This window comes from Martes martes (assembly GCF_963455335.1).
Source record: "Martes martes genome assembly, chromosome: 7".
Taxonomy (NCBI): Eukaryota; Metazoa; Chordata; class Mammalia; order Carnivora; family Mustelidae; genus Martes; species Martes martes.
In genome coordinates this window covers 66,840,307-66,852,808 of record NC_137894.1, presented here as the reverse complement: position 1 = coordinate 66,852,808, position 12,502 = coordinate 66,840,307, and the positions used below count along the sequence as shown (strand labels likewise).

The window sequence follows — 12,502 nt, the reverse complement described above, 5'->3', positions numbered from 1 at the left end:
AATGGTTTGGGCACTGTTAAGATTCAAAATTATAGATTTAATATAGTTCCTATTTTGTGATAAAGAAAAAACACATGTAAAATTAGGTTAAGATAATATAACCAATATGTATGAAAGATTTCTTTAGGTGGAGTTACATGTGATTTTTATTTTCTTATTCATGTTGTTACCTTTTCCTAATTGTCTGAAATAATTATTTTTTAGTCACAAAAATATGTAATAAAGTCTTAAAAAAAGAAATGTCATATGTTAGATAAGGATTTATTAAATGCCTATAGGTAGTATTTGGAAGAATTGAGTCAAATAATGAAGGATTACAGCATTTGACTTTGCCCATGTGTTTACTGCCTTTAAGAGAATTTTGCTGCAAACTGTCATGGTGTTGTCTTTTTTCTTTATTGACAGAATGAAATGAGGGTAGAGATCTATTCAACAGCATTTAATTTTTGTACTTTTTAAAAAGATTTTATTTCTTTATTTGACAGAGAGATCACAAGTAGGCAGAGAGGCAGGCAGAGACAGAGGGGGAAGCAGGCTCCTGCTGAGCAGAGAGCCCGATGCAGGGCTCGATCCCAGGACCCTGGGATCATGACCTGAGTGGAAGGCAGATACTTAACCCACTGAGCCACCCAGGTGCCCCTAATTTTTGTATTCTTGCTTGAATTCAATACTATGTAAGAAAATAGATTTTGAATAGATCTGACATATTTTGAAACATATTAAATAAAATATACCTAGAATTTGGCTATATAAAACTGAAAAATAATCAGTAGGATAAAATAAATGCACGAACGAAGTAAAAAGACAATAAACTGAGAAAGCAACGAGATGAGGCTAGAAAGGTGGGTGGGGCCAGAACATTAGAAACTCAAGGGAAAGAAAGGTATAAGGTTAGTTTTTTGGACACTGGTGATGTTTATGTACAAGCTAAACAACTTTTTGACCTGTTTGCATATCCCGTACCTGTGTTTACTTAATATTTTTCTTTAAATTGAGTTAAACTTTTTTTATTCATCCTCATCATAGCAAATGTATTTGTGAAATACGAGTCCGTTATGGTTATGATTTTTAATAATACAAATTAGAATTGACAAGTGACTGTTAAAACCTAACCATCTAAAACCATCTTGCATCCCATCAGCAATACACACAGCACACTTTGGCAAGCACTTGCATGGAAAGGGAGATGTGGAGATGGGGACTTGACATTTTGAGCATGCTGTCTGTCTCTCAAGTGCTACCATAATTTGGGCCTCGTCCTCTTGCTGAACTTGACTGGGTGACGTTTTGTTTTAGGAACTGCTCAGAAAGCTCGCCTTTCCACGTGGACATTAGGGCAGCATGGGCATTAAGGCAGTGCCATTGAGCACAGGTAGCTCATTCCAGCAAGAAAAAAGGGAGAGTGAGGAAGAACATTTAGTGAGAGGGAGCTGCTGGGTCATAACTGCAGCAGAGAAAGCAGGAGAGAATACACAGAACAGAGGTGTACCTACCTCCCTAGAGAAAGAAAGAAGAAAAGTCAAAACCTAACCGAGAGGTTTCATCAGCACGCATGGTGACTTTCATAAGCTGTAGAATTCAGTGGTGAAAGGAACTTACTGGAGTTATTTATTTTCTGCTGGATCCCTGGACTCATAGGAAACTATCTATGCATTTCTGAAAATGACATGGGGAAGCATGCAGTTTTGGGTAGTGGGTGAACACTCATGGGTCTTGTCACAACTCAGCTTCCCTTATCTGTCAAGGTCACTGTAGAACAGAAGGAGATATTATGGTCTTGATTTCTCTCAGAGAGAGACTGAGGACAGCCTGACTTTGGTCTTCTCTGCTCACTACTTGTTCATCTTCCTTGTTTTTTGGCTGTTGAATCCGGATTGACTTTCTCCTTTTAGCAAAACTAAACAGAATAGAACAAAAACTGAGGCAGATTTTTTTTAATCCAGTGAGAGTACTTGGAAATTCTCCTGTGGCCTTCACTTATCCCTGTCCGCTTGAAGATGGACTTTTGCCCAAGGGTTACAATGATTTTGGACCAATGTCCTTACTCTTTACCTTAAATACCTAATGTCTTCACATGGGTAATATTTTAAAATGCTTACTTATTTGTTTGCTTTCTTATTTTTTTTATTTGAAATAGGATGGGCCCAATCCAAAAGAAATGAGTAACCCATTTCTTTTGTTCTAGGAACTCCCAGGAAGAAGGTGCCATGACTTGCCTCATTATAAACTTTGAAATTTTTTGCTTTCTCTAGCATGAATAATAATAGACTGTAAACTCCATGAGGATAGGGATTTGATCTGTTTTAATCATTTAAATATCTACATCAAGCACAGGGCTCAATTCATAGTAGGTACTGACACATATTTTTGAGTGAATGAATGTATATTAATATCATAATGCTATGTACATATAGGACCCCAATGTTGTACAGTGTTTTCCATTCGCTCATTTGATCTTACAGTGGTGTCTTCACAGTGGGTAGGAATTGGTGTTTTTATCCCTGTGTCCTAGGTGAGGAACATGGAGGTGAGTGATAGAATGGTCTGCCCAAGGCTTCACACAGAGTCATTGATGTGTGGTTCCATCCCTGAAGACTCTTTCCCAATTTAGAGTCACGCGAGATGGGGCACAGCTGTTCCTCTGCGTGATGGTTCCTGCTTTTCTGGACCTTCATGGAATTCTTCTTTATTTTCAGATTACAGGACAGGCCCATGTTTTACTGTGGTCAGCAACCAGATGTGCCAGGGACAGCTCAGCGGGATTGTCTGCACCAAGACACTCTGCTGTGCCACGGTGGGCCGAGCCTGGGGCCACCCCTGTGAGATGTGCCCCGCCCAGCCCCACCCCTGCCGCCGAGGCTTCATTCCAAATATCCGCACAGGAGCCTGTCAAGGTAAGGCTCTGGCCCATGGAGTTATTCATGGATTCATCTTATTTGCTCTGGAGAGCCATTCTCCAGTGAAGTTGAAGAGAATGGAAAAGCGGTGTCAGAGACATAACTTCACGATTTCGCTGACGGCATGATAGCCAACTTAGGCATGAGGAGCGTGGCTCAAGAGGGAGCAGCTGGTCTCTCTGGAGTTTTCGTTGCCAGCAGTTCCCCCTCCGACCCCAGAGGTGTTTCTAGAGGCTGGTATGATTCTGTTTGCAGCAATGCTGTGTGTTGTAGCAATGCTATGTATAAACACCAAACAAAATCTGTGAACGAGGTAGTTTGTTTTTCTCAATTTTTTTCCTTCATTTGATATTGTTGTATTTCCTCTGTCTCGTGGGTTGTACTTAGTTGACCTCAAGAAAATTGTTCCTCTCTCCATTCTACATGCTACATTATGCTTTTTTTTTTTTCACAAGTCAGAAATAAATTAAGATTTGTTTCACAGTTTTAAATATCCCCAGATGTCGCCTGTTCGCTTTTTCTCCTGCCTCCCGTAGAAGCCCTTACTCTGTTTTTGGCTTTCATTCCTGTTCTTCCAGCTGTACAAATTCTTTTATTGTCTGGATGTCTGGCAGGAAACAGGAGGAAGTGAACGGAGGCAGTTCAGCACTAAACTGATGGGATTGAAAACTCCCAGGCTGTATCTGTTTCCTTTAGACATCTTCAGGGCTTTTTTTAGTAAGTTGCAATATTTTCAGAAAATTCAGGGTACGCTTTTCTGAGGCAGACACATCCTAGTTTGGTTTTATTCTATATGTTGATTCTAAGGCTAATAGGCAGTAAAACAGAATTTGGGTTTAATCCCACAGGTCTGTGGGTCTCCATTAAATTATACTTCCACAAATTCCACTTATGATAAACACTGTTGGTCCTGGCTCTCAACTACTATGTATAATATAACATACAGCTCCTTTATGTGCCCTTCAACTTGTCCTTCTGCATGTCAGGAGCAGCAAGAAGTCACTTTGGAATGAAGGAATTACAGAGGGGTCTAGTGTGTGATTTTAGAAAATAAAAAGTAAGTTTTATTCCCCCTTTCTCGGGCACCTTCTTTATTTTTTCTCATTCTTAGAAAGTCCCAGTGAGTTTTGAAGAAATTTTTGGTCTTGATGTCCTGAAGCCAGCTACTACCCATAAATGCACTGACTTAGACCAGAAAGCCAGAAGTGGTGTCCATGAGTCCTTGTCAGAGGTTGACGCACTAAGAGAATTGGGGCAAAGAGAATGGAAGAGGTAGAGGGAGGAGCGACTGCTCTGTGGCTTTACTATGCATTTCCTATGGTCTCGACTTATCCAGGATTTTCTTTCTGTCCCTTCCTGACTCTGCTATTAGACATCCAAGATGGGGGGGGGGGGATATTTCTATCAGAAATTTTGTGAAATGCATGAAATCAAAATGGTAGTCATATTGCCAATTTGAGAATGAAATTCATCATGTTTGGTTGTGTTTTTTTCTGAGCGATTCTGCTATTGACTTGGGAGCTCTGTCCCTTTGCTGTTGTTTTCAGACCTTGAGCCAGATGTGAGGGGGCTGTGGGCAAATGGTTCATAAAGGAGCTTATTCTGTCTTCAGTCTTGGAAGGTATGGCCAGCAGAGAAGAGCCCTCATACATATTTCCTCTTGGCCAAAAATTATGACCAACAAGACTATCAAGTTTTGCTTATATGTACCATCAATTTCAAATAACATTTTAATAACTTATTCAGTGTATCAAGAGAATGGAAACTTCTGGTCTAAGACAAAATTGAGATCAGCTATAAAATATAATCTAATTATACTCCACATGTAGCGGTTTATTTGTGGGCTGGGACAGTCCATTTAAAACAGTGACACTTTTCTAGCAAAATAAATTGTTGCTCCTTTAGTATCCTATCCTTCGTGTCGACTTTTCTCAGGAACACAGGTTATTAGAGATCTTAAAATTGGTGGTCGCTCTCTTGCTCAAACGATGAGGAGTAAAACAAGAGAGTACACTAGGTTTTCAGATTTCTTAAAGAATATCCAAAGTGAGGGAAAGAAATGTTAGACTGCTACCCTGGGGGTTCCTTTATTAAACTAGACCTTTGTGTGTTATATATGAAGAGATGGAAAGAATGTACATGATGTATTTTTTACAGTCTTTCTAACTGAACATAATAAGCCTGGATGATTGCTTTTGTTCCTAAGGGGTTCGTATTTGGGGCTACATGTGGGACCACAATTATTAGGTGCCAGGGATACAGCTGTGAACAAAACAAAGAACCTGCTCTCTGAAATTTGCATTAAAGACAATGGATTTGTGAAACAAAACAAAGCAAACGAGTAGTTATCAGGTTAGCTGATGATTTGTCCTATGGAAAAAAAATAAGCAAAGAAGGGTGGTGAATGATGGCTATTGCTGTTAGATTGCCGGGAGAAGGATCCACAGCCAGAGTGGAACAGAGACCTGATGGACAGGACAACCTGAACCTTTATGCAGCTTTATGGAGGGAGAATAATTCAGGTAGGGCGTCCACTCCTAAAAAGCCCCAGGCAAGTGCATCCTTGGTATCGTTAAGGAATGGCAAGGAAGCCGGTGTGGAAGGAGAGGGGGTGAGAGGAGAGAAGGCCAGAAGATGAGGTCAGAGAGTAGAGGGAGCAGATAGAATCTTCTAAGATTCGGGCTTGAGTTTTGAGCTGGGAAGGACACACTCTGACTTCCCTTTAAAAAGGTTCCCTCTGGTGGCTGCTGTGCCAGCAAGGTGAGTCTGCAGTGGAGACTACACATTCATATGGGGTGTCTCTTCTCAGTCCGATTTCCTGGGTTGTTTAAGTTTTACTGCACAAGGCAATTATACAGAATGGAAGGTGAACGTCTCCCATTTCATTTGCACTAAAACATTCACTGCGTCATGTAATCCAAGTGATCTTAAGTAAATTCTGTTTTAACTGAATCATTCAATATAAGTCTTAGAGACAGTTTTACTATAGAAATGTGTTGCATTATGATTCTGAGGATTTCTTGAATAACTCTAGTTATTACTGTCAGCCTTTTAATCATTGTATCCCTGTAATTTGCAGCATGCATAATAAAATCCATAAAAATTGGCATAAATATTTCCCCCTACATAGGGAAGACAGAAGGTGGGAAGAGTAACAATATTTGTGACTTCTTATAAAACATTATTGACCAAGTTATGCTACTCAAATAATTGATTTTACAGGTAGTTGTAAGAAAGTTTCTCACATCGTATTCCAAATATTGTGATGGACAAATAACTCACTGACATAAATATGGTAATATAATTGTAGACAAACTATCACATTTCTTCTGCAGTGACTTATATGAATCTCTCCCTCTCCTCTCTCTGTCTCCTGAAATCTGACAGATGTGGATGAATGCCAGGCCATCCCTGGGCTCTGTCAAGGAGGAAATTGCATTAATACTGTTGGGTCTTTTGAGTGCAAATGTCCTGCTGGACACAAATTTAATGAAGCATCACAAAAATGTGAAGGTAAGAAATATCATGCTTTGCAGTTAAGGGGTGGAGGGGCAGGCAAAACCCAAATCAATGACAAGCTTTATTGCAAATTGTTCCAAAATCCTTCTGTCTTTGTCATTCCTGTGAATGTGTAAATATCATATTCTTACCAGAAATAATATGCCTTTGTGCTATTGAACCAGAAAAACCCTGCAGCTTTTTCCACTTTTATAGACCCAAAATAAGAGATCCAGCTGAATCAAATTAAATATTAAAACATGAAATATTTTTGAACCAATATTTGGGTTAAAATGTTCAAGACACATGTTTTTGCATAGTTCTAGAGACATGAATTTAAATTTAATCATTAAATATCATTCAAAAAGACATATCTTTTGATGTTTCTCTAGTTAAAATGTATGTTTGATTTTTTTTTTTTTGAGAGATTAACTCTTATGTTTATGCTCCTGGTACAAATTTAGTATTTTCTTTTCTGCCTATCAAATGGAAGCCTTTTAATGTTAATCAAACAGAAAAATAACTGGAGGTAAATTTGCATATTTGCATTTAGTTTACAGATTGAGCTCCTGAAAATGTGTGTAGAGAATGTGTTCATATTCACCACTATTGCTACTTGCCAAAAAGAGCCTGGCATCCAAGGCCGTAATAAATGCTTTTTCCATGAGAGGGAAATAAGTAAGCAGCATCAAACTCTCTTTCTTTGATGAGTGCACATGTAATGTCTGACAGTAATGTAACAAGTTATGGGTCTCCTCAAACTCAGCAGAGCAAACTTCATTTTCAGCTCTACTTGGTGGGATACAAATTTCATTTTGATTCATATGCACTGCTGTTGTATCAACTCCTAAACCCCAGCAATGAGGACTAGTTCTTTCTAAGTCACTTGTCTGGGATTGGGTCTGGGTCCTTAGTCTTCTTAGTGAATAACCACAGTATAACATATGTGGGAAAGACAGCATCTGATTTCAGGTGCGGTTCATAAATTACACAGAAGTTTAATATCTACTTGCCCTGAAACGGAATAATCAGAAATTTGACTCTGCTCGAATTATCTTTATGGGTGCGAATTGTTTTGAAGTTATTAATCATCATAGAATTTAGAATGATATGTTCTTGAACATGCTATACCTGGTTGAGGTAGCTGTGAAAAAATACTCCAGTTCTAAGGAAGTGGGACCTCTTTAAAACATTTTAAGTTTCAAAGAACAATAAAGTTGACTTTTACGGTCCGCTGTATTCTAGAAGTTATATTGTAGATCTATGTCAGAAGTAGAGAATGTTAATACTGAACAGGATAAAGAACAAATCCAGTTGCACACTTTCAAACTAAATGTTTGAAGTCATTTAGATAGTGCTAAAATTCCCTTTTTTGGATGCCCACTCTGGCACTTGTTGTACCATATTATATTGTTCTCTCTCCTAGCTGTAAGCCATAACCTCTAATATTAACATTTAATAATTATATTTCCTAATATTTTGAAATTTTAAAAATATGATAGTATAGATTTTCAGATACTATCATATGTGTCTCTTTATGCCATTAAGAAGCTGTTAGGTTTATAACAGCGTGCAAAATCCACATCAGCAGTGGGGCATGTATCTATTTTCAGGCTTTCACAGCTTGATAGATGCAGCTTAGATGGAATCAGCCTTAAGATTTAGGGCAGTATGGTCCGTATGATTTGTCCGGTCTTCATTGTTTTCTGGAATTCCATAGCTTCCAGCTTAGAGCAAAATTGTTTTCCAGTTTCCCTTGCCTTTCCCTCAGACCTGTCAGTTAACATGGGTCACAATCGGTCACCTTGCACAGTTGTGAACAAGACAAAAGATGCACAGATTTAATACTCAGACTGAAAGAAAACTCATTCAAAATCCTTCTGTTAATGCTAAGAAGCCTATTATGGTGGTGTGTCCAATGGACAAAAAAAATTCAGTCTGAAAATTACTTAATCCTTTTTCACAAATTTTTTTTTCCAGCTACATATTGAAATCAATAGCAAGATAAAAACAGCATACTTTTGGCTAGACCTTTTTTTTTTTTTCCTTAGCCATCTACGGTTACATTAAATTCAGATGATGGGTTTTTCCCCCCTCCCTTTTTATTTTTTTATGCAAAATTGAAACTGGAAGAGAATGCCCTGTTAGTACTACATGTACTTTGACCTGGAAGCTGGTTTGGGCATTGTTGCCCTGTCTTACTGGGGTAGGAGAGTAATCAGAAAGTCCTCCAAGAATGTCTGGTGAGCTGAGAACCCTCCTTCAGCTCTCCCTTGCTTTTCTCCAGATCCATGCCTCATTATGGGAATGTCGTGACTCTGGGCATAGGATGATTGATAGGATGGTCAATTGAAGGAATGCCAGAAAATCTAGCCCACACCACTGAAAGGATGAAGAGAACATCTGTGTGCCCTGGGAAGATGGTCAGGCCACAGTGGGATTCTGTGCCCTTGTGAAAATCGTTCTGGCACCTTTGCCATTACTCTGAGTGGCTTTTTGAAATGCATCTTCCTCTTAGAAAGGAAGGGACTGGGTACCTGGAAGCCCACAGTAATTTACTTAAAAACCAAGTCAATCAAAAATTGGCTTAGCAAATTTACAAGATGTTAACCTTCATTCCCTCAGTGATGGTAAGAGCAGTGTTTTTGTGAGATCTTCCTTTTGAAGAATTCTCCCTTCTTAAAATATCCCCTTCCCTGAAACTTAAAAAAGTCATAGACCAAGTTTTATATCAATGCATGCAATTTAGATTCATTTGAAATGTAAGTTAACAAGCTGAAGTTGTTAAATAACAATTATTACATTTTTGTAAATTTAAGAAGAACAGATTGAGATTTATAGCTGAGATTTGAGAAAAAGGGAAACAGAGTTCATGCCCACCTTCCCTGTTGATTTTTCCAATGACTCTCTAGTGTGCACATTGAAAGAACACATGAGCCTTTTCTTTTTGGAAACCAAGGCCATATTTGCATAGGTTACTGTGGGAGGAAATTAAGAAATAAAAAGTGTAATTAAAGGATTAAGTTTTATTTCTGGAGGAAGTCCCTTGGATTCCTAATTAACCGCTAATATTTTGGGATTTAGATTATCGCCAGCCCAGCCTTCAGCAATTACAATAGCACTGCATGATGCGAAAGACTTTTTAAAAATGTAGCTCTTAAGTCTGTGCACTCCCTAATGCATTGCCAAAGCCCTGGAGACTACTCCTTTCTAAAAGAATGACGTATTTATCTGATGGCTACTTGCTCTCAGGGGCTCTTATCCTCCCAGGCACCAAGGAGAATTACTAGGGCTACTTAGTCCACTGGTGTAGCTGGAGCTCCAGCCTATGCAGCTGGTTGTAAGCCCTTGACTCTTACCGTTCAAGGTCACCAGCCCCCTACGTGTTGCTGAACAAAGTCTCTGTGGTGTAGACATAAGAGCACTAGGCACGAGGTAGACTCAGTCCTAGTTCTGGTCATGTCCCTGGTCTTCTGTGTGAACTTGATAAGTCAGTCACCAGCTCTGGGTGACTTCGACTTTCAGATGAGGAGTTTGAACAGGAGAGGATCTCTGGGGCTCCTTTCCAGGTCTGCAGTCCAGACTCCGTCCTCACATTTCTCATTCTTTCCCAGCTGTGATCAGAGAGCAGGTGCTGCCTAAGAAACCATGCAAGTCGACATCTGTGGCATGACTATAAGATAGCATGGCTGGTGTTTTTTTTCAATGTGACTTGAAGAATTAGCATGTTTGCTTTTTAGTCACATATTTTACACTGGATTTCATGTGTCCAGAAAAGCAATGTTCGTCTCACAGATGAACAGGGCCAGCAAAGCTGGAGAGAAAGGGCCTGCCATTCATGTCCCTTCTTGGGCTCACCAAGAGGCCGGCAGCTCTGCCTTCCCAGCAGCTCTGCCTCACTCTCCCGCCCCAGGGAACCAGGGAGAAGGATCCAGAGCACAGAAACAGCTCTTCCCAGACAAGCTCTACTTCCCACCAGGCCCCCAAACTGATTTACTTTATGGTTGGCACATGATATAGACTGATTTACAGAAATGCTAAGAAATCCACTGATCTCAAATTCTCTCCGACATGGGATCCCTGAAATTCTATTAAAAGGAGATAAATGCAATGTGCTAAGAGCCTGGAAAAACATAATAGATTGGTATGAATGAGTTTCAGAGTTTAAGTGGTTTCAATTCCAGTGCTTTATTCTGGCCTTTTACTGTGGAGAGACTTCGCCCCAGCCTGGTCACGAAATCAGAACTGCTATTGTCGAAGCAACGGAACTGAGAAGCAAGGAGGTTAGCAAAGTAGAAGGGCTCTAGACCCGAAAAGAAAAAGGGGTTTGTCGCTGAGGAGAGGGCAGTATAGGGAATTCAGCACCATTGAGATTCCTTCAAATAGAATAATTTAATCCAGTCCAGTTTTATCTTTATTTGGGTGAAATTGAGGGTGGTGCACGTGACAGTGTGTTTCCTGACTTCCTAAGCTTTGGGGGAGAGCAGGCACCTAAGTGGGAGCCCTGCCCCTCTCCCCACTGCCCAGCACCTGGCACTTGCACTTGAAGACTGGGGTCTAACATCACTTTGTAAATGAGTCTTTTTGCTCTTACTTAGAGTTTTACTCATGCTGGTTTTCAGAAGGCTTCAGTGTAAAGCAAGAGTTATGCCTGGGCACCAGAATTCTAGAAACCAGTCCTGTGCTCATACTTACTCTGTGAGGATTAGACGACTTGACACACATGAAACCTTTAATTGACACCGGGAGCTCAATACCTGTCCGTTCTCATGATTATTGTTGTTGCTAGCATCTCGGTAAAAGGGCCAAATCTAACCTAGCCAGCATGTGGAACAGGTCTCCTCAGTCCTGCCAGTTCTTTCTATTTTTTAAGTAACTTTTTTTTAATATGTTTTGTCACTTTAATAACCTCTTTGGTTATTGATGTAAGTGGTCTTGATAAGGATGGTAGTAGTCATTTATACTAACAGGTAGAACAATATTTCTTTTAATAGACACTATTTATTCATATGACCATTGGTAAGAGTTCAGTGACCCAAACATCAACCTTTAGGGACACTTTGAGGAAGGTATGTTCTTCTTAAGACCTCTGCGTTACAGCGATACATCCTCTTCTATCCTTAAATGAGGTTGTTGAATCCTCTAGGCTGAACGTACTGGGTTTTGTTGTTGTTGTTGTTGTTTGAGAGAGAGAAGGTGTGTGCGCACTGGGGGAGGAGCAGAGGTTAAGAGAGAGAATTTCAGGAAGGCTCCACAGCACAGAGCCCAACAAGGGGCTCCATCCCAGGACCCTGAGATCATGACCTGAGCTGAAATCAAGAGTCTGACATTTAACTGACTGAGCCACGCAGGTGCCCCTTGTTAGTTTTTAAGTAGGAGTGTGGCTGGTAAATGTAGGAGGACTGATTGTCTTAAAATGTGTCTTCTGATTTTATGCTAGTTCTAGAACCCTAGGCTCCGTCTTGGCTGTTTCTCAGCCTTTCACTGACTCCAGTGAAATGTCTATCTGTTGGAATAGAATATACATCTTTACCATTATACAACTTCACAATGACAACGCTGTTTATGTTAGCATTGACTCTAATATAAGCAGGGGAATATTGTTTGCTTTAGCCTCTAGCCTAGCATAGAAGAATGAGGATTTTGCTTTTAAAAAGGTTAAACTGCACGTAAACAATGTCACTGCTGCCTTTTTGACTAACAGGGTGAACTTGAGTCAGAAGACCCTTGAATCTGGCCCACTTAGAACTCTATTTTGTTTCACAAGTGAAGAGTGGTACTTAAACTGGAGAAGAAATATTCTTCATTTCTTTAAATTTAGGGCTTTCCAAGTGCCAACGGTATAGTCTGGCCATTGCAATACTTGCAGAGGGCTTGGGTTAAAATGCCCCTGTCCATAGGTGAGTGCAGAAAATCCATTCCTCTTGGGGTCAAGGTCATTCAGATACCCTGTGCTCTGTGTTTACTTATAGCCTAAGCAGGAGGTTGTCCATTTCCTTTCTCCCCTCACTGGTGCCACATCTATTGACAACAGTCAGTATCTGAAGCTGGTTCTTGAAGAGCTCCCCTTGAAGGAAATGGTTGGATTTGTCCTAAAGAAATTTTAC

The 12,502-nt window shown here is 39.9% G+C and overlaps 1 protein-coding gene across 1 annotated transcript in view; it reads left to right on the top strand.

Moving 5' to 3' along the window:
• FBN1 (fibrillin 1) overlaps positions 1-12,502 on the top strand; it is a gene marked incomplete at its 5' end in the record, with an annotated part of 228,567 nt that overhangs the window by 102,640 nt on the left and 113,425 nt on the right. The window contains 2 exons of the mRNA XM_080809914.1: positions 2,697-2,894; positions 6,285-6,410. Of these exons, the coding sequence (XP_080666040.1) occupies positions 2,697-2,894; positions 6,285-6,410 (324 nt within the window). The remainder of the gene's footprint in view (positions 1-2,696; positions 2,895-6,284; positions 6,411-12,502) is intronic.